The sequence below is a fragment of the Ostrinia nubilalis genome, chromosome 19 (genome assembly GCF_963855985.1).
Source record: "Ostrinia nubilalis chromosome 19, ilOstNubi1.1, whole genome shotgun sequence".
In the NCBI taxonomy this organism is placed as follows: Eukaryota; Metazoa; Arthropoda; class Insecta; order Lepidoptera; family Crambidae; genus Ostrinia; species Ostrinia nubilalis.
Window position 1 is genome coordinate 6,311,118 of NC_087106.1, and position 27,550 is coordinate 6,338,667.

General features: G+C 40.7%; 3 protein-coding genes across 3 annotated transcripts; all 3 read left to right on the forward strand.

Moving 5' to 3' along the window:
* Positions 1-1,127: 1,127 nt before the first annotated feature.
* Positions 1,128-6,150, forward strand: LOC135080936 (pickpocket protein 28-like). The gene is made up of 9 exons (XM_063975657.1): positions 1,128-1,357; positions 1,811-2,053; positions 3,013-3,153; positions 3,563-3,788; positions 4,215-4,482; positions 4,684-4,749; positions 4,977-5,157; positions 5,576-5,667; positions 6,143-6,150. The coding sequence occupies exons 1-9, from the start codon at positions 1,128-1,130 to the stop codon at positions 6,148-6,150; spliced, it is 1,455 nt and encodes a 484-aa protein (XP_063831727.1).
* Positions 6,151-6,398: 248 nt separating this feature from the next.
* Positions 6,399-10,026, forward strand: LOC135080937 (uncharacterized). The gene is made up of 7 exons (XM_063975658.1): positions 6,399-6,577; positions 6,877-7,084; positions 7,289-7,497; positions 7,577-7,670; positions 7,820-7,948; positions 8,029-8,252; positions 8,467-10,026. Exons 1-7 carry the CDS (start codon positions 6,399-6,401, stop codon positions 8,717-8,719), a joined length of 1,296 nt encoding a protein of 431 aa, XP_063831728.1. The 3' UTR covers positions 8,720-10,026.
* An 8,716-nt stretch (positions 10,027-18,742) lies between these two features.
* On the forward strand, positions 18,743-21,592 carry LOC135080939 (tetratricopeptide repeat protein 5-like). Its single transcript, XM_063975659.1, has 7 exons — positions 18,743-18,996; positions 19,399-19,531; positions 19,765-19,988; positions 20,063-20,362; positions 20,716-20,901; positions 21,205-21,383; positions 21,499-21,592. The coding sequence occupies exons 1-7, from the start codon at positions 18,925-18,927 to the stop codon at positions 21,590-21,592; spliced, it is 1,188 nt and encodes a 395-aa protein (XP_063831729.1). The 5' UTR covers positions 18,743-18,924.
* The last annotated feature ends 5,958 nt before the right edge of the window (positions 21,593-27,550 follow it).

Consider the following 27,550-nt stretch of genomic DNA (forward strand, 5'->3'; position numbering starts at 1 on the left):
AAAGATCGATTTGTTGACTTCATAATGCCTTTAAAACTGTAGAGATATGGTAATATAAATACATAGTTGTAACAATCAAAAGCATTAACTAATATTGCTAATGCAAAAGTTCTTAAGTGTATCCTGTTTTGACAATTTTTGGTGTAGAGACAACGTGGGAGGAATATTATGCTATCTTATGAATGACGCAGAAATCTTAAAACCAGTAAAATATAGAACACCGATCATATTTGTAATATTGTTATAGAAGAATCTAGAAAAGCTGTCAAATTATTTAGAAAGAGCGTTTTTGTTTCTGAGATATACTGATTCAATGCAAATTTTCTCGTAAATTCCTGAAATTCCACTCTTTCTTTGAACTGCCCTTTTGAACGCACTAAGAAAATAGCTAATTTTCATAAATCGTAGGTATCTAAATTGAAGAAGCTAATATCCAAGTTAACGTAACTTTCAACGTAACAATTAGTGTTATTGCTCTACCTTCGATCAATCATGGAAACGAACGATTATTGGATTACAATTCAGCCAATAGGGGTAAGTGCATTCGATAAGTGCAACTTACTAACCGATACAAGGATGTGCCCCGGTTTTGGTTACATACCTGAGCGACGATTGCAAAAAAACCAAGGCAGAAAAAGTATAAGTTACATGACGTAGTTAATTGAAATGAATGTGAATCCTGAAAAATGGCATCATGGATTTAAGCTACTCGTAACAATATCCAATAGAACTTTTTTGACATGGTTTTTTAATTTCACATCCTTTTAAGCGATTTCACATAAGTAGATCTCAAAAATAATTTTTTTTATCCACAACGAGGAAGCTCTTTTCCTGTATCTCACCTGATGGTAAGTGATAATCAGGCCGAAGGTGGATTTGTGGTTTCTTCTTTTTGGTTGGTATGAAAATTGCTTTATTTTTTGGTACAAACAAACAGACAAACCCACAATATTTAGTCTCCATACCGCTCAATAAGGCTAATGTTTTAGACGCACTTTACCTGAGTAGGTAAGTAGGTACATACTTTCAGTCCGAGCCAGAATTTCCTACAAAACTGTCTTTCCTAAAACACAATACATAACCTTAAAAAAATCCTAGCCTTATACAGTATCTTTTAATCTGAAGCCATGAACCAAAAACGTAATCTATCGTTAAGTGAATCTATAACTTATGCGAACTACTTTCGCGATTACTACAAAAAGGACTTCCAGTACATAAGCCCTGACATGTTGAAAGCCAATCAGGTCAACCACCATGGGTATGAGAGGAACTGCACGGGAGTTGTCAATATGTGGATGAAGGAAGTCACGGCTGGAGTGAAACAGTTCTTTTATGGAGGCACGCTGCATGGGGTCAAGTGAGTTTTTATTAGATAATGCTGGTACACTGTGGTCTAGTCACTATTAGTAGATAATTAATGTTCCCAATTTGGACCGACGACATCGTAAAGGTAGCAGGGAAGCGCTAGACGCAGGCCGCTACCAATCGATCAACATGGAAAGCATTGGGGGAGGCCTATGTCTGAAATGATGATGATGCTGATGAATGTTCCCAATTTGTTAGAACATTGTCCAAAGATATTTTACGACGCCTTGTTTTAGAAGTAGATAGGTACCAGCCTAAGCCACGTACTTTAATCACCGATTCATAAGAGTCGTGTAGGATAAACGTCCTATCTATCTCATAAACATGGATTGGGGTCTTACAAAATCTCACTCTGGGTGGACCATGGTCTTGTCCACACATTAAGAGGAAGAGGAAATTTCAAATTAAAGATTTCATTAGTTGTCAATGTCTCTGCAATTTTTAGGTACATTTTCGAACCTACCTTCAGTCGCAAGGAGCGTGCTACCTGGATCGTCATCGTGGTCGTCAGCATCGCCTTCTGCGCCGCCAACATCATCAAGTTATTCTCCAAGTGGACCTCCACCCCGTTCGTCAACGTCATGGACTCTCTGCCCACTCCTATCTGGGCTGTGCCCTTCCCAACTGTGGTGCTCTGCCCTCATCTTCATGTGAAACTGTCTTACGCTAACGTTTTGAAACTTGGACGGTAAGAAAAGTTAAAGTACAAGGTATAATAAGCAATTACTGAGGATTTAAAGGCAGTCAAAGATTTCGGGGTAGTACAAAATACACGTTCGTTTCAGCCAAATGACGTCCACTGCTGGACAAAGACCTCCCCCAAGGTTTTCCACAATGAACGGTCCTGCGCTGCCCGCATCCAGGCTCTTCCCGCGACCTTTACCAGATCGTCGGTCCACCTAGTAGGAGGCCAGCCCACGCTACGTCTTCCAGCCCGTGGTCGCCACTCGAGAACTTTCCTGCCCCAACGGCCATCGTCTCTACGAGCTATGTGCCCCGCCCACTGCCACTTGATTTTAGCAATTCTGCGAGCTATGTCGGTTACTTTGGTTCTCCTGACCTGTCACAAAATACACATTTAGTTACAAACCAAAGAAAATAAATGAAAAGATGTAGTCTATTCGGAGAGGGCAATGGAGTGTTTAAAATATATGTAGGTGTCAAATCACAATCCTAAATTACCTACTTATTACAGGGAGGAGGAATTCTTCGCATCACTTGTCTGCCCTCGTATGCTACATAAAAACAAAACGCTGGCGAAACAGTTGTCACCGGCCCAAATTGAGCAGCTTCAGAAATTCATTTTAGATGTGAGTAGAAACCGTTATATTTATTCACCTGCCTGAAGTCAGTAAGTAATTACATCAGGCCAAATCTAATAATTCTAAATAGGTATCTACTTTTCTTAAAATGGGATTGGTCCCTGCAACGACCGGTGCATGAACCTAAATTCTGACCTCTCGTCTCTCGTTGAAACAGTCCAATTGAGTCTTGAGCCATGTGACATGTCAGAAGCTGGTTTATTAAGTCTGCACCTATACATAGAAGGAACCTCCATTGCCTATTGATACCCCTCTATCTGGTAAGGTGACGAAGCACGCGTCTAATTCGGACCCTCCATGATTACCAGGCTTCTCCAGCTTGCAGCGATCTTGTGAAGAGCTGCAACTGGCCTGCCAAGCATGACACCAGATGGGTCACTAGCGAATGCTGCGAGAAGTACTTCATGCCGATCTTCACCGACTATGGCCTGTGCTACGCGTTTAACAGCTTGCCGCTGAATGGCATGTGAGTTTGTTTTTTTATTTATTTATGAAACAAGAGCGATGGCAATAGATCGAAACTGGTCGCAGTGATTCTAGGACTCCACCGAACTAGAACAGTCGTGAAAAAAATCTTGAAACCATCTTGAAAATTTCGACGGGTTCATCCAGTGTCTAAGTAGCTCAGTTGGAAGAGCAGTCGCCCGGCAAGCGGAAGGTCGTGGGTTCAATTCCCGCCTTAGGCAGTTTGATTTTTTCAAGTTATTTATAATTTTCACACTAACTAGTCTTACATTCTGTGGTCTAACTACATATCTAAGTCTGATGAAATTTTTCTCGTAAAATGAAGTTGTGATACAGTTAGTTTCTTTGTCATCGCTGTAAACAAGTTTGATCTGAAAAGTTTGACTAATATCTACTTTCTGTTTATTCAGGAGAAACGACACCATATCCTGGCAAAGGAGCTTCAACCGTCACGCAGCACCCAGTTCCCTGCTATGGGGTTTAGACGTGGGGTACCCTAAGGTGTTTCCTCCAGACCCCAGCATGCAGCCGCTCAGGGTCATGGTCTCTGGAGAGGACTACGGGCTGGGGGTGGAACTGTACCTCAACATCAGCGAGCATCAGCACGCTTGTGATGGCAACAGTCTGGGATTTACTGTGAGATTAACTAGTACTCTGTAGATACTGTAAACGACAAATAGACGAACATTCTGATCTCTCCAACACGTAGGTACATGCGTAGGGATTGTATTGTAGACCTCTTCCATTTGTCTGTAGTAAATTAAGAGTTTCGTGTTTCTTCGGTGGAGACTTGGTAAATAATCTGACGATGGTGTACCTACTTACTGTACCTACCTCTAAAGTAAAATGTTTAAAAAAAGTTTATCAGGGAAAGCTTGTAACATTTGGAGATAATTATATTTCCATCTTTTGAATGAAGGACATTCAATAGATTTCAGGAACTATCTAGGAGTATAGGGCCAACTAGATCAGAAATTACCAACATTTTCCTTGTTAGGTTTTTCTGCGATAACGGTATTATCTACACAAGACTTAATTAATTTAAGATAGTACTCTTTCTAGGTCCTAATTAGGTCTCCAACAAACCACGTGTACACCAGCACCGTTCTACGTCTGCCCATGGACAGGATGACCACCATAGAAGTGTCCCCCATAACCTACAAGACTGACTCAGCCCTGAGGTCTTTGGCTCCAGACCAGAGGCAGTGCTTCTTCCAGAATGAGAGGAAGTTGGAATATTATGAGTTCTATACCGGCAGTAATTGTAAACACGATATCTTTGTGAGAGAGTCGAAGAGGCTGTGCAATTGTACTCTTTACAACTGGCCTCGTAAGTGGAAATAAGTAACCAATTTTTTTTAAAATGTATTTCAATCGTGTTTTTATGGATTTTCTTCTATAGAGGTGATTAAATAATGTCAACCTAAAATGAAACATGGAATTAGCGTAAAGATTTTCTTTTTATTTTTTGGTTTTTGGACGTGCAAGTAAGTTTTAAGTTGGCCTAACTCCTCAATATCTTTAATTCCAGGGAAAAACGCTTCAGAGCCAGTTTGCTCTACGACAAAGGATTTTGAATGCATTGATGATGTCAAAGGTAAGGGTCATCCTAAAACCTGATTGTAAATTCGATACTCGAACAGGTCCCGGTTTTTCTTATGTTCTTGCTATTGAAGAAAGACCCTACTGACCTGTTGTAACTGAACACTTTTGTCTTTGGCACTTTGATTTAATTATCTACTTATTACATCTGATTTCCTAATTATGCTACTAATTTTTGGCTACATTTAATTTCTAAAATTTTCATGGCCTATTAATTTATAGGCAAGGTAGAAGAACAACAAATCTACGCGTATTACGCAGAGTGTGAGGAGGGCAAAGGTTCTGGCGAGCCGGCCTCCTGCCATCCCTCGTGCAATGACGTCATCTATGACAGCCAGGTGTACTACTCCGATCTTATCAAGGAGCCAGGGGACCCGTCGCCAGTTTGGGGGCGCCCTAAAAAGTAAGTCAACCTAAACGGTAAGGAATACGAGGCGTTGTCATATGACTGTTTGGTTAGTCTTTCTCGTAATCTCTTCTAGCTAAAGTTGCATATGGCAGTTTTTAGAGGTTGACGACACCTACCTCAGGACCATGCTTGTAGTGTCACGTGGGGTCTTTCAGACCAGCTCGACCCATCTCCTCATTCTGTAGTTTTTCTGTTTACTAAAGTTCTCAAGAACTTCCGCATTCATCTCATCATACTTTCACAATCCCAACGTTTTAATAAAAGAGTAGGTAAAATTACTCCAAAAGATGTTGTAAATTTTAAATACCGAAATAAAAATGGGTCAATCTATGACGTAATGAGCACCATACTTTTTAAGTAATTACCGGGGAAGCTTTTCTTTGGTTTGTTTAAATATTTAATTTCGCTTCAGAGGGGAGCTGACGCAGATCAACGTGCATTTCTACGAAGATATGTTCTTGGGCCAGCATAGACATGCGCAGTATGATGATTACTATTTTGCTGGTAAGTTTTCACAAATTAATTCAATTCAATGCCATCTCGTAGTTATCCTTTAAAAGGGCTTTTGCGTTCATTTACTTTGTTATCTTTACGAGATACTTTACCTACAATACGAAAGTTTTCGACGCAATGCCCTTTGAGACCTACTTATTTACAGAAAATAAATGAGTTTTATGAGTTACTTAGCTACGCACTCAAAATACCTACTATAAGTACACAGTTCGAAAAATGACGGTAACACACACATTTTGATTCATTTTGAAATGACCAAGTTTCCTTTTCCTGATTTCAGGTGCAATAGGTGGACTTTTGAGCCTCTTCCTTGGCTTCAGTATAATCAGTGTCGCAGAGCTGGTGTACTTTATTGTGCTTCGCCCTGTGCATAGAGTTCTAAAGGAGAGTTATTGGCAATATTATTGAAATAAAGTCTAATAAAGAATACACTAACTTTTTACATGTTTTTATTGTCATTTTACAGGAATTTGAACCTACCCTTTTACTTTATACTGCGGCGGCTCATAATGTAAAAAGCCGGAGCAAAACCTCTTTTTAAATAAACTGACAAACTTGACAATTACTGACACAAAATCTACATGTCAAAGGGGTGTTTGTAAACATTGGCTTTCGTAAAAACTTTAGACAAAATTATTATCACATCCGCTCTACCAATAAAGTTTCCAACACATAGAGCTCACATAAAGACTGCTAACAACAAGTGACCTATTCTTATAAGAATGTTTTCCGAGGACGGGTTTCTGGGTTGTCCCCGAGGAGTAGAAGACCTCCGTAGCCTGAACGACCGACTGAACGCGAAGGTGGTAGACCAGTTGAATGAGAGCCAAGAGTTGGTGATGATCAACAGCTTCGCCAGGGAGACCAATGAGTACCAGTTTAAAACGAGCTTGCAGGATAGGTATTAATTAAAGTTACTTAAAACTTGAGAAGTTCTAATATAAAGGTCATGTAGGTAAATAACCTTTAGGTATTCGTAGATTGTCTAGAAATCCACTATTTGACTACCTAAAATGAAATAAGGCAGTCTTTTCCTCTGCGGAATCAACTTACAAATTAAAATTTAACTGTAGGTAGGTACATAAGTAAAGTAGAAATCGGATAATCGTGGGTGGAAGAGATCTGCTATTTTTTTCTAATACAAATAATTTAAAAAATAGAAATTGTCTTATCATATCATCCTTATTTCTATCGAAATAGGATCGCTGATATAGCATCATGGCGGTGGGTGTTCGAAGACCTGTCGAAACGACTTGACGAGGCTATAAGTACCCTTCACTACGAGCACAACGCGTTGAGGGTAGTCATAGAAAGAATACAACAAGAGATCGATGACCATTCCCGTGAAGCCAGTAGGCCTGGAGCACTCAACCCCGATTCTGATGCTGTAGAGGCGGCAATCTTGCAGGTGGGTTAAAAGTTCATCCCAAGAACAGTTCTTTAATCCCTTGGTGTAGTGACAGCTATCCTATTGGCGCCAATATCGAATAACCGGACTTTACTGGCCAGTAGACGCATTAAATAGTGAGCGCAACTGCATTTATCTACATCTAATGCATAATAATAGGTATAGGATCTGACTGAAGTAACACAAGATTATTTTTATGACTAGGAGTATAATTTCCTCCGAGACGAGAAAAAGAACTTCGAAAAGTTGATAACCGAGCTGGAAAAGCAAACAAAAGCCCTTGAAAGGACAAAGAAGAGAATTAAAGATGACATTTTGAAGAAAAGAGAAGCTTTGTCAGTAGAGGAATCGTGTGCCAGCATGGATTTAAACTCGCTAAATAAAAAGGGTGATAGAAAGAAAAAGAAGAAAAAGTACGTAAACTATGATAATAGTACTGCTATCATATCATTGTGTAAAGATGGTCTTTCTCAAACTGAATCTTTTGAACAGGTGCTCTACTCTTGATCGATGGGAAACCCGCTGCGTATCTTTAAAGCAAGCTGGTCTCCAAGCCCTCAATAATGCAGTGGTCACAAGGCAACAGGTGATACCTAATTTCTTTTCAACCAAGTTTAATAAGACTTCTCCTGTAGATGGCACCACCACTAAGCTACGCCACTGAATGATGGTACCTACACTGATAGGCCTTAGGGTATCCAACATCATGATGTTTAAGCAAATCATAATTTGTAGGTAAGGGGGTCAAGAGTTCACTTGTCAATAGTTGCTCAAGCATATGCCGCAAAGGTGGATTCAGCTTTGAGAAGAAGACTCCATGCCAACACTGCCAAACTAGAAGAACTATGCTGGCAGAGAGATGAGGTATCTAAATACTGACAGATTTAAAAAAAAACTTTAAAATTGATCAGACTAACGTAAATTTTGGTTTGGTGTTGCCTCAGGCAGTACGAGACATCAAATCACTGGAAGAAGAATTGTACACAGCTGAAAAGAATTTTCTAGAAACGATGGAGCAGGAGCGGCTGGTAGAAGCAAGATTGGCAGACCGCACCCTCAGACCTACGGGAGAGTTAACGAGGGATGAGGTTGACCGCAAGCTCAGGGATGAATTGGCCAGGCTCAGGCATTTTATGAAGCACATGAGGAGTAACATTGAGAGAATTACGTTAGTATCTGCAGTTTATCATTTTTGAAAAAAAAAAAAAAGAATAAGATGAAAAGTATTCGACTTTTGTAGGAGGTTAGCCTTATTTTATTTAGCGATAGAGGAAAAAATTAACAGAGTTAATAATATGAAGAGAGAAATTATAAATTTATAGAAGGTTCTTGAGTATATTAATGACTCAAGTCATTTATTTTAGATCTTTTTATACCCCCAGTTCTTTGCAAAACCACCTCGGAAGCGCCATATCTCGAATCGACTGCTGCGCCGAAGACATATCCCAGGTCGTGCGCCTGGACCAAGACAGGATGAGCTGGAGACTCGGGGAGGAACCCAAATGTGACACAGAGACCAGCACAGCCCCAGCTCAGACTCCACATATAAGCCAGTCTACCACCAGCCGGAAAGCGAATGCGCCGTTGACAGCCATCAAGGAAGAAGATGAAGAAGAATACCCGTTTGATGAATGAAATTAGGAAGGCAGAAAGACGATTGAAAGAAAAAAGATTTCGCCATTTGCAAAACACGTATGCATTTGGAAGACTCTATATACCTACACTCATATTCCTATTTAACATACTTTAATATGTGTAGTATTTAGTTAGAAGTGATAGCATATTTTACTGGTAATAAAACATACCTACCCAGTATAGCGATAGTTATACTGGGTGTTAGGTAAATGGGTATATGAGCCGACACGAGCCCATGTTAACATGGTCATATAAATGGTAGGGTGAAGTCAGAAAATTGATATCTTCATTTTAATTATTTTATTTTTCATACAAATCGGATTTTATAAAAATTAATTTTGTATGAAAATTTAAAAAAATAAAATGATGATATCAAAATTCTGACTTCACCATACCATTTATATGACCATGTTAACATGGGCTAGTGTCGGCTCATATACCCATTTACCTAACAACCTTTATAAATTAAAATGATAGTTTTAAATCAAAATCATATTTTTGTCGTAAAATACCTACTAATTTATGCACAGTACTTAGATTGTTGTGCTATCATTTGAAGTATATTTTCAGCCTAATACTAGATTATGCTAAGTAGCTATTTCAACATATTAAGTACTAAAAAGAAAAGTCATAATGCTTTTGTAATTTTATTGAGAACAAAATTAAATTAAGTGTTTAACAATATCACAAACCAAAGTAATTATACAAACTATAGTATGAATGAATAAATGTAAAAATATGATAGTAAAGCACTAGAGTTTCAGGCCTGCTATATATTTTAGCATAGTATATTTTTATACCATCATATTTTTTATTACAATCAATTGTGATGTTTTACTAACCATGTAGGTAACTAACAAATTGATATCCAATTGCCTTAATTTTTTATTTAGGTATTTCAGATTTACAGGGATGCTTACCTAATACATTTCTATTGATATTACATATTAAGTTTTATATTTTGTATATTAAGGTATTCATAATGAATAAATAAATATTATAAATTACATAGATACATATTAATGGTTTTATTCAATATAATTTGCATAGTACTCAAGTACATAAAAATGAAATAAATACAGTATTTTTAAATTATAATGAAAAAATAACTGAACACAATCTGGTGAACAGAGATTAATTTTATAAATTAAATATCTGTTAAAGTTTAAACAATAATTGGATATTCAAAAGATGTACATTGTAATCAACAATCAAATTCAATAACTTTTTGAGGTTTAAATATTATCAAAATTAAAATGTAAGATACATTTTCATTTCAAGCTAACAGCTGTAAAGGCTAGAAGTATTGTATACTAGCTTTCCGCCCGCGGCTTCGCCCGCGTGGAATTTTGTCTGTCACAGAAAAACTTTATCGCGCGCGTCCCTGTTTCAAAAACCGGGATAAAAACTATCCTATGTTCTTTCCCGGGACTCAAACTATCTCTATGCCAAATTTCATCAAAATCGGTTGCGAGGTTTAAGCGGGAAAGCGTAACAGACAGACAGACAGACAGACAGACAGACAGACAGACAGAGTTACTTTCGCATTTATAATATTAGTTGGGATGGAAAGGTTTTAGCACTATCTATTATCTTTTAAATTATTATTTAGATAATACTTTTTAATAAAATCTCAAACACATCATTTCCATACTGTCTTTTAGGCTAAGTCTCTTTACATGCAAGAGGAGAATCTGAAATGTTAAGTATTTATTTGTGCAATAATCACTAACATTAAATATTAACTTAGTTCATAATATTTCTCCAGTATGTAATTTCAAGGCTATATTTTATTTAGGTAATTCAATAAATACTAACCCATGCTAGTGCGAGTATTTCTTATTCTGCTATTAATGACAAAGGGCCAGACATTACATTGATACTGAAAATATTCTTAAATAAAAAGTATACTTATCAGGGAACACTGTTTGCTGTGATGGAATTATTTAACATAAATTTTTATTTATGTATTTTATTAAAAATAAAACTTGAATGTGTATTATATGCAGTTGACACTTCATCAACTGTATTAATCCATGGTGAATATTCTGTATCAAACCAGCCAAAACTATACCTTTGCAGTACAATCACAGCAAACAAACAACATGACTGTTTAACTAAAGTGACTGAGGTGTGCATCGCTATTTACATGTTCCTCGATTGATTGAGGGTTGCATAAGACCTCCAACTGACACCTGTTGCAGTACGCGTTAAGATCATACTCATTCGCCAAGAAGCTTTCAATCGAAACATCCTGCTCCTCGATCAGATCTTCTATCTCAGCAAACCATTCCATGTGTTCATCATCATCGTCAATATGATCGAGAATACTCCGCGCTGTGTTATCAATGAAGACATTGCACACTTTGCACCACACCTCATCATCGTTATCAACAGGGAATATGCCGTTCAATGGTTTTAACCGTTCAGTGATATTTGTGCGATGATTTATTCCGTTGACGTGCGTTTCAATATTTTGAAGGGTGCAGTTCAAGGTACTGTTACAGACTTCGCAGTAGACATCCTCTTTTTCGGAATTGAGGTATGGATCGAGGCTTATGAACTCACCGTCTATGAGGTCTTCCATGGCAGCAAACCAGTTTGCGTGGCCATCGCTTTCGATGTGTTTCGTCACCGACTCCTCTTCTGTAAGTTCGGTCCTGCAGGGCTTACAGTAAAGCATGTCGTTGGCGAAGCTAATACCATTTTCAGTCATCAGTTCAATGTTCTCCTTGTGCTTCGCCCCGTTCGTGTGCTGCTCGATACATTTGTTGGCCTTCGGTATGAACACTCCGCAGAAGACGCACCGTACACGCGTCTTAGAACTGGCGACTATTCCGTAAAGCAAGCCTGTTTTCATTATTCTACTGTCCGATGTGATGAAAGATTCAAAAGGGAATCTTGTTGGGTACGTACCTACTTGTAATTTCTCGAAATTTTGATGTAATTTGAGTTTTAATTTTGACAGATTTGATTTGATTGTGGATTGTTATTTTCGAGAGATGTGTTCTGTGGATGCTAGTGATGTTTCGTACATTAAATTAAACTTGTAAATCGATTAATCGACACAGATAAGATAATCAAAAAAATATTTATTTATGCCTATTTGGCCTATTATGTTTTGTTACTTTTGACGGAAAAGAAATGTTTTATTCATCTTGATTATACAACATTAACAATGTTAGAATTCTCTGTCTACCTACGGATCTGGTATTGACGGTGGCGCCCCCCTGTTGACATCAGTCAGTAAGTCTAATTGTTTCTTTTCGTTAGTAGTTGAAATGTTGTAGAAATGTTCAGACGAAGAAAAATTAAATTTATTTTTTCAGATTTTCAGTTCATCACTGAAACATCACATCATCACATCACATTCATTGAAACTTGTTACAACACTAATGAGTGAATGGCGAGTGAATGATAGATGAATTTTTTTAAAGGCTACAGAAAAAAAATTAAGGGTTAATTTTTTTCAAGTTATTAAAAATATATTAATATTTTGTGATGCAAATATAAACGCTATAAAAAATGTTTTATTTAATAAAAATTAACTCGCTGAGCCTGTGTTCTGAACTTCCTACACAGTGTGTGCTGTGCCTGCGCTGCCCGAAAATAGAGAGTTATCTATAAACAACTTCTTTTGTTCCTTTTACAGTAAAAGGAAAGTTTTACTACACAGAAGTTACCTATCTGTTTTGTGATATCAAAAAGGCATTCCATCGCTTATTTTTCCTAGCTAATCATAAAATAAATTAAAGTAGATAGGTACTTAATAAAACTTTCATCTTTTCTGTGATGGAATTTTACAGTATGCTACTATAAAAATTGTATTTTTTATGTACAATCAACTCCTTCAGGTTTATTATTCTTCCTTTCTATAATAGTTAGAGCTTTTTTAAATACCTAGGTCAAAAAAACGGGATACTTACTTACCGTACCGTACGTATTTATTTACCTCGATATGTCACGGCGGGCCGAAGCCAAGTAAGTTAATTTCGAGCCTTTACCGCCATTTTAGCGCAACCGACAAAAACCAAATTTTACAGGAGAAGGTTTTTTTTAAATATTTTTAATCAGAAGTGTGCTAATAACAAGAAAAATGACATACGTTAATGATTTTTAGAGATTTAAATATATGACTGAAAATAAAACAAAAATAATGAGTATTTATGCCATTTATGGCGCATACTATATTTTTGCTGTCACAGTCTATAGATATTCGGGCGTTTACGATAACATTACCTATCAAAATTACTATGTCCAAGAAATTAAATTTTTGAAAAAATAGGCATTTTAAAAGGTGTTTAAATGAAATATCCACATAATAATCAAAAAATATTTATTCATGAGAAATTTATTCTTGTACAAATCAATTAACACCACTTATTCAACCACTTATTGCATCTAGAGATTGCAAATATTCAATTGTTTTCTATTTCGAATATTCGAAAAAATTTTCAGTGATATTCGAATATTATTCGAATACTTTCAAAAAATAAAATGCACTTAAAATATCAATGTTTTATTGCTGGTTTTATTGCTTTAAGAACTATGTTTTAACTATTTAACAATAAAGTTCTTAAAACAGTTATAAAATTCTCAAGATCATCATAATTTCAGCCATAGGACTTCCACTGCTGAACATAGGCCTCCCCCAATGACTTTCACAATGACCGGTTGGCACCGGCCTGTATCCAGCGCTTTACCTTTTTCTCGAAATTTGATCTTCCTAGCCGAATCGTTTGTCAGAGGTAAACATACTTGTCAACAGTCAACAGTCTCGAGAATCGAGTTCTAACCGAAACATGGACGTTGGACAAGCTTCGTTTTGTCCATTATCATCCGAAGGCCTACCTGTTGGGAGACTCGATTAAAGTCTTCGAGCATTGTGCCAAGGTCTTCAAGCGATTCTGCCATGACCACAATATCGTCAGCAAACCGCAGCTGAGTGATGTATTTGCCATTAATAGGTATTTATGCCGAATCCTTTCCATACAAGGAGCTTGAAAGCGTCTTCCAATTCAGAGGTCAACGGTTTCGGAGATATAACATCTCCCTACCTCACGCCTCGCCGCAGAGGAATCACCCTTGTGCTTTGCTCCTGTACTCGGACCGACATGGTAGCGTTTCTGTACAGGCATTTCAGCACTTCGATATACCAATAGTCGGAGAGACTGCAGCACTGCTTAAGTCTCGATCGAATCAAAGACCTTCTCATAGTCCAAGAAGAGCACCACCACGCTTCTATCCCATGCCTCTGGCGTTGTTCCCTGAAGTAAGACGGAGTTAAAGAGTCTCTGAACGAGTTTCGGTGTTCCACCTGCGTTCAAAAGCTCCGAGGTTATGCCGTCATCACCTGGTGCCTTGTTGTTCTTTAGCTGTTTGAGAGCCTTCATAATCTCGTATAGGCTGATAATACGGGACGTCTTTGGTATAGTGTCGCGTTAACCTATCTCTTGCGTCTGTTGCTGAGCTATGAATAGGTTGGGAGGTATATAGCTGTCCATAGATCTTTTTGATCTCACCCAGAACCTCGGCTTTTGTTGACGTTACTGTCCTCCGTCTTCAGCATCGTCAGCTGACTTTGATCAATAGAGTTGTCTCTTTCAAGTTATTTGGAACCTTGGTTTCGCTTTATCGCCTCTTTTATACTATGTGTATCAAAGTAGCGAAAGAAACACAACTACGTAAAAATGAACAGAAAAGGTAGAAACAAGACAACTTAGTGTTCACAAAATTAAATGCAGTCGGTAACATCAATGACTAGTTTTTTTAGTTGGTGATATGTATTTGATGCTTCCGACTGCATTTGCAAACACTAAGTCGTCTTTTTTCTATCTTTTCTGTTTATTTTTGTAATATTTACTATTCGAATACTAATTTGAAATTAAAAATTCGAATATTCGAATATTCGATTGCAATCTCTAATTGCATCAGAACTTTTGCTGATATAAACAACAGGTTTTTTTATTAGTAAACGCCCACAGTGAAGCGCTAATGTCGCTTGCGATAACAAGTGCGGTCGCTTGCGATAAAATGCATGTGTCGCTTACGTTAAGTTTTAGAAAAAATGTGTATTCACGATAATTTTAGCACTTGCTGTAACTTTGTAACGGTTTTTTTTTGGCGGGAAACACCAACAGGGATGGGTCCGTTACGGTTTAAAATACTAGTATCGATAAAAAACGGTTTTTTGACAAAAGTGTCGCTTACGATAATTTGGCGGTAAAGGCTCGATTTGTTTGCGTGGTTGGGTAAAAACTTGCAAAAATCCTTCAGTACCTACCTATTCAATGCTGACTTTTTTGGTCTAAAGTGATCGATGACTCGATTAAGTTGGATCGGTATTACGCCAGTCGCGGAGACAACTATCGGGAGAGCTCGTTCTCACTTATCGGGTGTCGGGTCCGGATTTTAATCGGTTGTCGGCGCCTCTGTTTACACTTCAATCCGTTATCGGCCCGACCTAAGCTGGTTGGTTGGTGCCATTTTTACTCTACGGGAGGCGACTGTACTCGATGGACGTCGACGAAGCTTAGTTATGATGTATTATTATTTGAGAAGACGAAATACAGCCAAGGAAAGAAAATATTGGGTGCAACCAATCCTGAGGGAAAGATTTAGTTTAGGAACATTTCAGAACTTAATAACAGAATTGAGATTAAGAGGTGACGAAATTAAGTTTTTCAATTGTTTTAGAATGTCGATATCAGTGAGTATAAACTACCAATACACAAGATTTGGGGTGGCGGGGAGAGGGTTATCAGCCCCGACATCCGACAAATGTAAACACTTAAACAGCGCCATTCTTAAATCATAGGCGAGTGAGATCCAACACGATTTTTTCCGGGCGTAGAGGGCTGGCAAAACACCCGACATTTCTTGTCGGAGCCGACATAAAATCGGTTTCCAATAAGTGTGAATAGCTTCATATACATGTTACGGTTAATGTGATAAATTGAAAATTATTAATAATAACCGGTTATTATGAATAATTACCGACAGTCGCGGTAAAAGTGATAAATTAATCACATTTAACAGTGATTATTTAATAATTCAACCTTAGTAGGTACTAACAAATTTCATAAAAGAGAACAACATCTTGTGTACGTGCTCGTGTACAGCCAAACTTTTGAACGTTTAGATATCATATATTAATATAATTTGGCATAATGAGTTTGGAATGTTTCTTGCATAATATTACTTTTCCATGATGCCTATAACATAATGTTTTGATTTAAAGTGAAAAATAGGTTAAGGTGCGCCTATTTAGTTTTATACACACATAAATGACCTCATATTAATCACATTTACCAAATCATGCGGTAATTATTCATAATAACCGGCGATTATTCATAATTTTCACATTTATCACTTTGACCGTAACATACATACAAATGCTCTGCCACTGGAACCTCCGATTAAAATACGGATCCGACAACCGACTAGTGGGAACCTGCTGTAAGGTTATTTAGCTTTCACGTAGTAGGTAAGCAAATTATTATCCATCCAATCCTACCGGTAGCAGTGATAATTATTAGGGTCTAGGTAGGGTTTTTAAGTGATCAAAGGAAACTAAAATAATAATTTAATTGGAGTCCACGGATCACCCAGGTTATCTTATCCATGGGTGATCAAAGCACACCAAACTGTCGCTTGGAGTCCACTTTGATCACCTGGGTGATCAAGTGATCAAAGTGGAATAGACCGATAAGTTTAAAGTTTTGAACTGCAGGAGCCTCAAAAAATAATAGGATAGGATCATAGGAGATATAAAAAATATGTACTTTATTTCATACACAAACCGTAGTGAATAAAAAAACAGTTTATTTTACACATTTAATAATACAGTATTAAAGAGAAAAAAAATGAATACAATTCACATAAAAGAATACAATTAATAGAAATTTAAAAGTAAGTGTACATCAAAAATGTTATTAGCTAAGTACTTTAAATTACAGTTTTAAAATAATTAGGTAGGTAATGTGGTAAGGTTCTCTACTTATTGTGTAACTTCCCCTTGATGTGTCTTTCCAGATTATCAACATTGCACGCAACTGGTACGTCACACTTATTACAAAAAGCTTTATCTTCTTTAGGGTCCATTAAGTATTTTTCAATTGATATATTTTTATTTTTTATTAAACTGAGTATTTTCTTATACTCAGTATAATGTTTCACGTTTTCTGTGACGTGGATAAAAATATTTTCAATGTAATTTTCAAAGTAAACTTTGCAAAATTTACACCATAAATCGTCTTTGCTGCCTTCAACAGAAAATATACCATTCAAGGCCGAAACAGCAATCGCACGGGCTCGCCTGTGCCTCTCAGTTGCAAGATGTTCTTCAAGTAGTCTTTTTTCAAATGGTACAACACAGTCACATAGTGCACATTTTAAATCCACTAGTTTTTCAGTTTTAGATGATCTATCAAGATAATCTAAAAATCCACCATCTTTGTTAATTATATTTTGAAATTCTTTCAACTTTTCTTCATGGTACGACTTTTCGATATGGGGAACAGCTGTTAATATGTCCATTAACTCACAGCAAACTCTACAATAATAATGATTGGAATGGACCACAATACTATGACGTGCAAGAGTTATAAACAGTTCCGTAAGTTCGTGGTCTCCGCTATTAATATGAGCCTCGATTAAATGGTTTTTGTCTTCAATATGTTCGGAACACAACGTGCACTTTAATTCATGTTTGTCGTAAATTATGTCTTCGTAATACGCCATGTTTTTTTTTGTGCCTTAAACAAGGGTACACTGCACTGATAACAAAACAAACTTTTTAGGTAAATTCTTGATTATAGGTAGGTACTGCTCGCTCAGCACACCGCACAGGTCAATGAGAGAAGATGAGACATTAATATTAATCAACTGTATAGATATTATAATGTCCAAACGTTCAAAATAGTAAAAATAATGTTACATTAGATGCGAAAGGAAATCCCCCACAGTGCACACAAGTCACAAATGCATGCACCACGCACGCACAGTGCAGTGTTGCCAACCCAAATTTTAGAAAATTGGTAGATTATGTGCCAATTGTTGGTAGAAGTTGGTAGAATGTAAAATGCAAAATTGGTAGATCTACCACCTCAACTTAGAAAAAAAATTAAGATTAAAAATACATGGTCTGTTCGTAAAATATTAATTAGCGGTTGCATGGCGTGTATTTCTTTTTAATAATGGATATCAAACAATGGGCAGCCTAGTGAAGAACATTTAAAATTATTTAGTAAAAATAAAAATAATAAAAATATTATTTTTATTAAATAATTTTCAAACAATGGGCAGCCTAGTGAAGAACATTTAAAATTATTTAATAAAAATAAAAATAATATTATTTTTATTAAATAATTTTAAATGTTCTTCACTAGACTGCCCATTGTTTGATATCCATTATTAAAAAGAAATACACGCCACGCAACCGCTAATTAATGCAAGCACCGTTTAAACGGAGTTTTCGAGGAGCAAAGAAAATATTCATTAAAATCACTCTATTTCGCAACATAGCAAGCTTAACACACACACACACACAATCCAAATCCAAAAGACACACAGATCATCACAGATTGTGTCACAGATGAGAGAGAAATAAATAATTACCACAGACTTTTTTATAAACTTGGCTTCACACGTTTGGGCCACAGACTAAGTAGTAAGAAGAGAACTGAGCCCCGATTACGGTAACTTTTATAACGTCTACAATCCAGACGCGTTTCTGATTCTGCGATACGATTGGTCAAAACAGCTGACGTACGCTGTTGAACGACCAATCGTATCGCAGAATCGAGAAGCGTGTCTGGATTGTTGACGTTAAAAATTACCGTAATCGGGGCTCAGGGTGGCTAATTATTGTCGGGTTTTACGCGACATTGTGGTGATATGTGAAAATTAAAAAAATAGGTAGATTTTAGGTCTAGGGTGGTAGATAGGTAGACTGAAGTGAAAAGTGGTAGATCTACCAAAAAGTTGGTAGATATGGCATCAGTGGCACAGTGTTTACTCAGCTGAGAACGAATGAATGAATGATAAAAATATGTCAGATTTACAATGACGTTTCTTTTGTCACAAACACAGACAGATGACATTTGAAACAAGTTGACATTTTTGTTGTTGATTTGTTTGTTGAAAAAATATCTTGAACCATCTGTGCTGAAATTGAAGATTTTTAAATTCTAACAAGTGAAGTCATGTCGCGCGAGTCAGAAGACGAAACCGATTTATTTATGGAAAATGCCGCAGAAGTCATCGAAGGACTTACGGTATGGTTAATTAATTTAATTTCAAACAGTTCTTTAATATTTCTCAAATCAATGGTTAATAATGTTTGGAGTTTTATGTACGCGAGTATGTTGTAAATAAGTTTAATATGATCCATTTTTGCTTCCCAGTTAAGCCCAATGTCTTAAAATTAAAATGGGATACCTACTTAGTATCCCATTTTTTTGTCCCTTTTATGTCATATTATTCCTTTCTTCCTTGCTCCCTAATTCACACTAAAGTTACTTATTAAATTTAAGTATTTACGCATTTCCTATGCAGAGCCTGCTAATGCAATTAAGGCTGTGTTCTTCCGTGATCTATTTATATCTGTATTGCAAAGAACACCGTCATACGTAATCTTCCACCTGTTACATTAGCTATTTTTTATGTATGTTTTACAGAAAGAATTGCAAGAATTGTACCAATTCAGGGACATGTTTTTCGAAAATCATCCCATTGAAATGGCAACCGAAAAGAATAAGTTAGTCGAGGAGAAAAAAAATGTTTTGGTCGAAAAGTTTGAGAGTATTGATGGTAAGTCACTAACACCCGTATTCACAAAGTATACTTCCTTAAGTGAAGCAGAAAATCGAAAGCACAACATTGAATAGAGTTCTGTGATTGGTTTGTGTGTCACCCTGTGCGTCCATGGCTCGACGCTCACTGTGAGACCTCATAGTAATGTTTGTGAATACAGGCGTACTAGTAATTACTATTTTTATTGCATAATTATGAATCTACACATGTAAACATACTCAATGTTTCAGTGGATACACAAATACCATTTTCTCTGCGAGCTCAGTTCCTTTACATGAAAGGCCGCTGCTACAATATAAGTCCAACGTATGATTCCCGCTCAACGCAGTGTCTCAGCAAAGCAGTGAAACTAAATCCGCACTTGGTTGACGCCTGGAATGAACTTGGAGAATGTTACTGGAAGAATATGAACGTAAAAGATGCTAAAGCCAGCTTCGAGGGTGCTTTAAAACATGTTAGTTTAATACACATTTTATTTTACTACTCTTTAAATTGTGTATGGTTTGATAATTTCATTAATTTTTACAGGAACGCAACCGCCTCGCCTTACGCTGCCTGTCAATAATACTTCGTCAAGAAAGTGGTGAAAGGAAGCTAAAAGAAGCCACAGCAGCTATACTCAAGAGTGTAGAATTGGCTAAAGAGGCAGTAGCTCAAGACATAAAAGATGGCGTTTCATGGTCTGTGCTCGGAAATGCATACTTGTGCCAATTCTTCATGGTTTCCCAGGATCCGGCTGTTCTTAAGTCCTGTATGAGTGCGTACAAACAGGCTTGGATGGATCCTATCGCTAAAGGGCAGCCAGATCTTTATTATAATAAAGGAATTGTAAGTATGAAATAAATGAAACACATTAAAAACAGAAGTCATTCAAACTAAATTATAAATAACTTAAAAAAATCGAGCCTGAGGCTGAGGCTGGAATTTAACCCACCAGTATTCATTCAATTGAAAATTAGGATTCATTGACTGCTTACTGCTTATTATGTTACATAACAAATTATGGGCTAGTTAATAAACCTCAAGCAACCTTAATTGGGTAGGTCCCTTGAAAGTTAATAAAATTCTTGTAACTACTTTATCCTACTCATACTTGCCAGTCAGTCAGAGGGCTCCAACAAGGCTCTGTACTAGTTGCTACTTTGTGGCAGGGTGTTGAATGAAATATCATTTTTTCTCAGGCGTTGAAGTACGAAGAGCAATATGCTGAAGCGTTAGAGAACTTCGAATACGCGTGCCGCCTGGACCCGCCATGGGGCCCGCCGAAGCAAGAGTTAGCTCGCCTCTCGCAGTACCTCACCAGTGCTGATGAGTTGGTGCGAACTAGAGGAAAGCTGAAGGGGAAGAAAATACAGCAGATGGTGCAGGTACGAGCTTACTGTTGTTCATAATATTTTATCAATATTGACAATGACTAATTCCTGGTTTGATTCCTGGCACCAGTAAGTTGGTGATCAATTTTTAACCGACTTCAACAAAAGGAGGAGGTTCTCAATTCGGTTGTTTTTTTTTTTGATAAAGTATCTTCTGGGGCGATGCATAATTTTTTACATGAAATCATTTGTGAATATTGACTAAGTTGTCAAGAAATATCTTTAACATTTGTATTATTCAAACACATCATTATGTAGCATTGATCGATCTCCTATAACATTAATGTTGTTCAACAGTCCATAGACAAGAAGATGCTGGGTCCATACACTCCTGGCACGTTCCACACATTCGGAGCACGGAAATCGGTGACGCTAGACGTGACGCCGATCGACTCACTGCAGGAGGGAGCCAACGAGGGCAAAGTACTGTTGGCCAGGGTCATCGGCTCCATACACAGCGAGAGCGCCGTGCCCTTGTGAGTGTTGTAGCAACCATAGACTAGCAGATACTAGGTCCATAGACAATGACGCTAGACGTGGCGTGACGTAGACTAGAAGACACTAGGTCCATAGACAATGACGCTGGATGAGGATCGACTCGCTGCAGGAGGGAGCCAACGAGGGCAAAGTACTGTTGGCCAGGGTCATCGGCTCCATACACAGCGAGAGCGCCGTGCCCTTGTGAGTGTAGCAACCATAGACTAGCAGACACTAGGTCCATAGACAATGACGTTGGACGTACGTGACGTAGACTAAGAGGACACTAGGTCCATAGACAATGACGTTGGACGTACGTGACGTAGACTAAGAGGACACTAGGTCCATAGACTGTGACGCTGGATGAGGATCGACTCGCTGCAGGAGGGAGCCAACGAGGGCAAAGTACTGTTGGCCAGGGTCATCGGCTCCATACACAGCGAGAGCGCCGTGCCCTTGTGAGTGTAGCAACTATAGACTAGCAGCCACTATGTCCATAGACAATGACGCTGGATGAGGATCGACTCGCTGCAGGAGGGAGCCAACGAGGGCAAAGTACTGTTGGCCAGGGTCATCGGCTCCATACACAGCGAGAGCGCCGTGCCCTTGTGAGTGTAGCAACCATAGACTAGCAGACACTAGGTCCATAGACAATGACGTTGGACGTACGTGACGTAGACTAAGAGGACACTAGGTCCATAGACAATGACGTTGGACGTACGTGACGTAGACTAAGAGGACACTAGGTCCATAGACTGTGACGCTGGATGAGGATCGACTCGCTGCAGGAGGGAGCCAACGAGGGCAAAGTACTGTTGGCCAGGGTCATCGGCTCCATACACAGCGAGAGCGCCGTGCCCTTGTGAGTGTAGCAACCATAGACTAGCAGACACTAGGTCCATAGACAATGACGTTGGACGTACGTGACGTAGACTAAGAGGACACTAGGTCCATAGACAATGACGTTGGACGTACGTGACGTAGACTAAGAGGACACTAGGTCCATAGACTGTGACGCTGGATGAGGATCGACTCGCTGCAGGAGGGAGCCAACGAGGGCAAAGTACTGTTGGCCAGGGTCATCGGCTCCATACACAGCGAGAGCGCCGTTCCCTTGTGAGTGTAGCAACCATAGACTAGCAGACACTATGTCCATAGACTGTGACGCTGGACGAGGATCGACTCGCTGCAGGAGGGAGCCAACGAGGGCAAAGTACTGTTGGCCAGGGTCATCGGCTCCATACACAGCGAGAGCGCCGTGCCCTTGTGAGTGTAGCAACTATAGACTAGCAGCCACTATGTCCATAGACTGTGACGCTGGACGAGGATCGACTCGCTGCAGGAGGGAGCCAACGAGGGCAAAGTACTGTTGGCCAGGGTCATCGGCTCCATACACAGCGAGAGCGCCGTGCCCTTGTGAGTGTAGCAACTATAGACTAGCAGCCACTATGTCCATAGACTGTGACGCTGGACGAGGATCGACTCGCTGCAGGAGGGAGCCAACGAGGGCAAAGTACTGTTGGCCAGGGTCATCGGCTCCATACACAGCGAGAGCGCCGTGCCCTTGTGAGTGTGTACATAAACTAGAAAATTCTTGGTTTTTAGGCCGGCAATATACGGACCGCTTGAAGCAGTCAGGGTCGACAGCTTCAAGCTGCGACTGCACAGTGAACTGCAGAGTTCTATGGACGCACATACACGAACCGCTCGAGCGACTGATTCGGGCGGTCGGCAGCACGGTGAATTTTTATCGTGCGGTCAAGCAGTCGCCAGCCATACACTGACTGCTCGAGCTGTCGACAGCTCTCGCGCAGTTACCTCCGCCCACTTTTTTCATTCCACGGCGCGCGCGCTTGTGATTTGTTGAGCAGTTAATACCAACTGCTCGAGCAGTTATCACTGGCAGCTTCAAGCTGTTGACTCTTGACTGCAAGAGCGGTCCGTGTATGTTGATCACTGACTAACTGCTCGAGCTGTCCGTGTATGGCGAGCCTTACACTTTTTCCGGGCACATTCTATACATTTCGTTAGTTCGTTCGCTTCAGGGCCTGCGCTAAAACTCGCGCGGGCGCCCTCACGCGGTTCTGATTCTGTATCGAAAATTAATATGAGCAGCGCACGCGGTTGCACTTCCATACATTAACTCGCGCGGGTACTCGCTGCGAAACAGTGTGCACCCACGCTAGTTTTAGCGGAGGCCCCTAACCAAATAAGCGGTCTTTATCCCGTTTCTACAACGACAGGTTTAATTTTGAGTTCGTTCGTTCGTTCGTTTCAGCCGAAAGACGTCCACTGCTGGACAAAGGCCTCCCCCAAGGATTTCCACAAAGACCGGTCCTGCGCCGCTCGCATCCAGGTACCTCCCGCGACCTTCACCAGATCGTCGGTCCACCTAGTGGGAGGCCTGCCCACGCTACGTCTTCCGGCTCGTGGTCGCCACTCAAGAACTTTCCTGCCCCAGCGGCCATCAGCTCTTCGAGCTATGTGCCCCGCCCACTTCCACTTGATTTTAGCGATTCTGCGGGCTATGACAGTCACTCTAGTTCTCCTAGGGATCTCCTCATTTCTGATTTAATTAATTTTGAGTATGTTTGATGTTTTCTAAATTGAATTATTTGTTAATTTCCAGCACATTCGCTGTGGTGGACGAGAGCATGCAATGCGCTTGCGTGACGGTGTACAACTGGGCCGACGGGCGCGGCGCCATCATCGGCGACTGCGTGTGCATCCCCGAGCCGCGGCTCAGCGTGCACCAGCGGGACTCGCCGGACTTGGTGAGCTAACTGAGTACTTGTCGCTAGACTAGTGAGCGAAATGAGCAATACTTGCAGCTAGACTTGGTGAGCAGAGTGAGCAATACTTGCTGCTAGACTTGGTGAGCAAAGTGAGCAAACTGAGCAATACTTGTCACTAGACTTAGTGAGCAAACTGGGCAACACTTGTCACTAGACTTAGTGAGCAAACTGAGCAACACTCGCTGCTGGACTTGGTGAGCAAACTGAGTATTATTTGCCGCTGGAGTTGGTGAGCAAACTGAGCAATACTTGCTGCTAGACTTGGTGAGCAAAGTGAGTAATAAGTGCAGCTAGACTTGGTGAGCAAACTGAGCAACACTTGCTGCTAGACTTGGTGAGAAAAGTGAGCAATACTTGCTGCTAGACCTGGTGAGCAAACTGAGCAACGCTCGCTGCTTGACTTGGTGAGCAGACTGAGCAACACTCGCTTGCAGCACATTCGTTAGTAGACGAGAGCATGCAATGCGCGTGCGTGACGGTGTACAACTGGGCCGACGGGCGCGGCGCCATCATCGGCGACTGCGTGTGCATCCCCGAGCCGCGGCTCAGCGTGCACCAGCGCGACTCGCCGGACTTGGTGAGCTAACTGAGTACTTGTCGCTAGACTAGTGAGCGAAATGAGCAATACTTGCAGCTAGACTTGGTGAGCAGAGTGAGCAATACTTGCTGCTAGACTTGGTGAGCAAAGTGAGCAAACTGAGCAATACTTGTCACTAGACTTAGTGAGCAAACTGGGCAACACTTGTCACTAGACTTAGTGAGCAAACTGAGCAACACTCGCTGCTGGACTTGGTGAGCAAACTGAGTATTATTTGCCGCTGGAGTTGGTGAGCAAACTGAGCAATACTTGCTGCTAGACTTGGTGAGCAAAGTGAGTAATAAGTGCAGCTAGACTTGGTGAGCAAACTGAGCAACACTTGCTGCTAGACTTGGTGAGAAAAGTGAGCAATACTTGCTGCTAGACTTGGTGAGCAAAGTGAGCAAACTGAGCAATACTTGTCACTAGACTTAGTGAGCAAACTGGGCAACACTTGTCACTAGACTTAGTGAGCAAACTGAGCAACACTCGCTGCTGGACTTGGTGAGCAAACTGAGTATTATTTGTCGCTAGACTTAGTGAGCAAAGTGAGCAATACTTGTCGCTAGACTTGGTGAGCAAACTGAGCAACACTTGCTGCTAGACTTGGTGAGCAAAGTGAGCAACACTCGCTGTCGAACTTGGTGAGGAAACTGAGTATTATTTGCCGCCGGAGTTGGTGAGCAAACTGAGCAATGCTTGTCGCTAAACTTAGTGAGCACAGTGAGCAATACTAGGTGCTAGACTTGGTGAGAAAAGTGAGCAATACTTGTCGCTAGACTTGGTGAGCAGAATGAGTAACTATCGCTGCTTGACTTGGTGAGCACACTGAGCAATACTTGCTGCTAGACCTGGTGAGCAGAATGAGCAAAACTCGCTGGTTGACTTGGTTAACAGAATGAGTAACTCTCGCTGCTTGACTTGGTGGGCAAACTAAGCAACACTCGCTTGCAGCACATTCGTTAGTAGACGAGAGCATGCAATGCGCGTGCGTGACGGTGTACAACTGGGCCGACGGGCGCGGCGCCATCATCGGCGACTGCGTGTGCATCCCCGAGCCGCGGCTCAGCGTGCACCAGCGGGACTCGCCGGACTTGGTGAGCTAACTGAGCTTTACTTGTCGCTAGACTTAGTGAGCAAACTGAGCAACACTTGTCACTAGACTTAGTGAGCAAACTGAGCAATACTTGTCGCTAGACTTGGTGAGCAGAATGAGTAACTATCGCTGCTTGACTTGGTGAGCAAACTGAGCAACACTCGCTTGCAGCACATTCGTTAGTGGACGAGAGCATGCAATGCGCGTGCGTGACGGTGTACAACTGGGCCGACGGGCGCGGCGCCATCATCGGCGACTGCGTGTGCATCCCCGAGCCGCGGCTCAGCGTGCACCAGCGGGACTCGCCGGACTTGGTGAGCTAACTGAGCTTTACTTGTCGCTAGACTTAGTGAGCAAACTGAGCAACACTTGTCACTAGACTTAGTGAGCAAACTGAGCAATACTTGTCGCTAGACTTGGTGAGCAGAATGAGTAACTATCGCTGCTTGACTTGGTGAGCAAACTGAGCAACACTCGCTTGCAGCACATTCGTTAGTAGACGAGAGCATGCAATGCGCGTGCGTGACGGTGTACAACTGGGCCGACGGGCGCGGCGCCATCATCGGCGACTGCGTGTGCATCCCCGAGCCGCGGCTCAGCGTGCACCAGCGGGACTCGCCGGACTTGGTGAGCTAACTGAGTACTTGTCGCTAGACTTAGTGAGCATACTGAGTAATACTTGCTGCCGGACTTGGTGAGCAAACTGAGCAATACTTGCTGCTAGACTTGGTGAGCAAACTGAGCATTACTTGCTGCCGGAATTGGTGAGCAAACTGAGCAACTCTCTCTGCTTGACTTGGTGAGCAAACTGAGCAACACTGCTGTTGGACTTAATGAGCAAACTGAGCATTACTTGCCGCCGGAATTGGTGAGCAAACTGAGCAACTCTCTCTGCTTGACTTGGTGAGCAAACTGAGCAACACTGCTGTTGGACTTAATGAGCAAACTGAGCATTACTTGCCGCCGGAATTGGTGAGCAAACTGAGCAACTCTCTCTGCTTGACTTGGTGAGCAAACTGAGCAACACTCGCTTGCAGCACATTCGTTAGTAGACGAGAGCATGCAATGCGCGTGCGTGACGGTGTACAACTGGGCCGACGGGCGCGGCGCCATCATCGGCGACTGCGTGTGCATCCCCGAGCCGCGGCTCAGCGTGCACCAGCGGGACTCGCCGGACTTGGTGAGCTAACTGAGTAACTGTCGCTAGACTTGGTGAGCAAAGTAAGCATCACTTGTCGTTAAACTTGGTGAGCAAACTGAGCAATTCTTAGTGAGCAGACTGAGCAATACTTGCTGCTAGACTTGGTGAGCAAATTGAGTAATAATTGTCGCTAGACTTGGTGAGCAAACTGAGCAATACTTGTCGCTAGACTTGGTGAGCAAAATGAGTAACTCTCGCTGCTTGACTTTGTGAGCAAACTGAGCAATTCTTGTCGCTAGACTTAGAGAGCAAACTGAGCAACTCTCTCTGCTTGACTTGGTGAGCAAACTGAGCAACACTCGCTTGCAGCACATTCGTTAGTAGACGAGAGCATGCAATGCGCGTGCGTGACGGTGTACAACTGGGCCGACGGGCGCGGCGCCATCATCGGCGACTGCGTGTGCATCCCCGAGCCGCGGCTCAGCGTGCACCAGCGGGACTCGCCGGACTTGGTGAGCTAACTGAGCTATACTTGTCGCTAGACTTGGTGAGCAAAG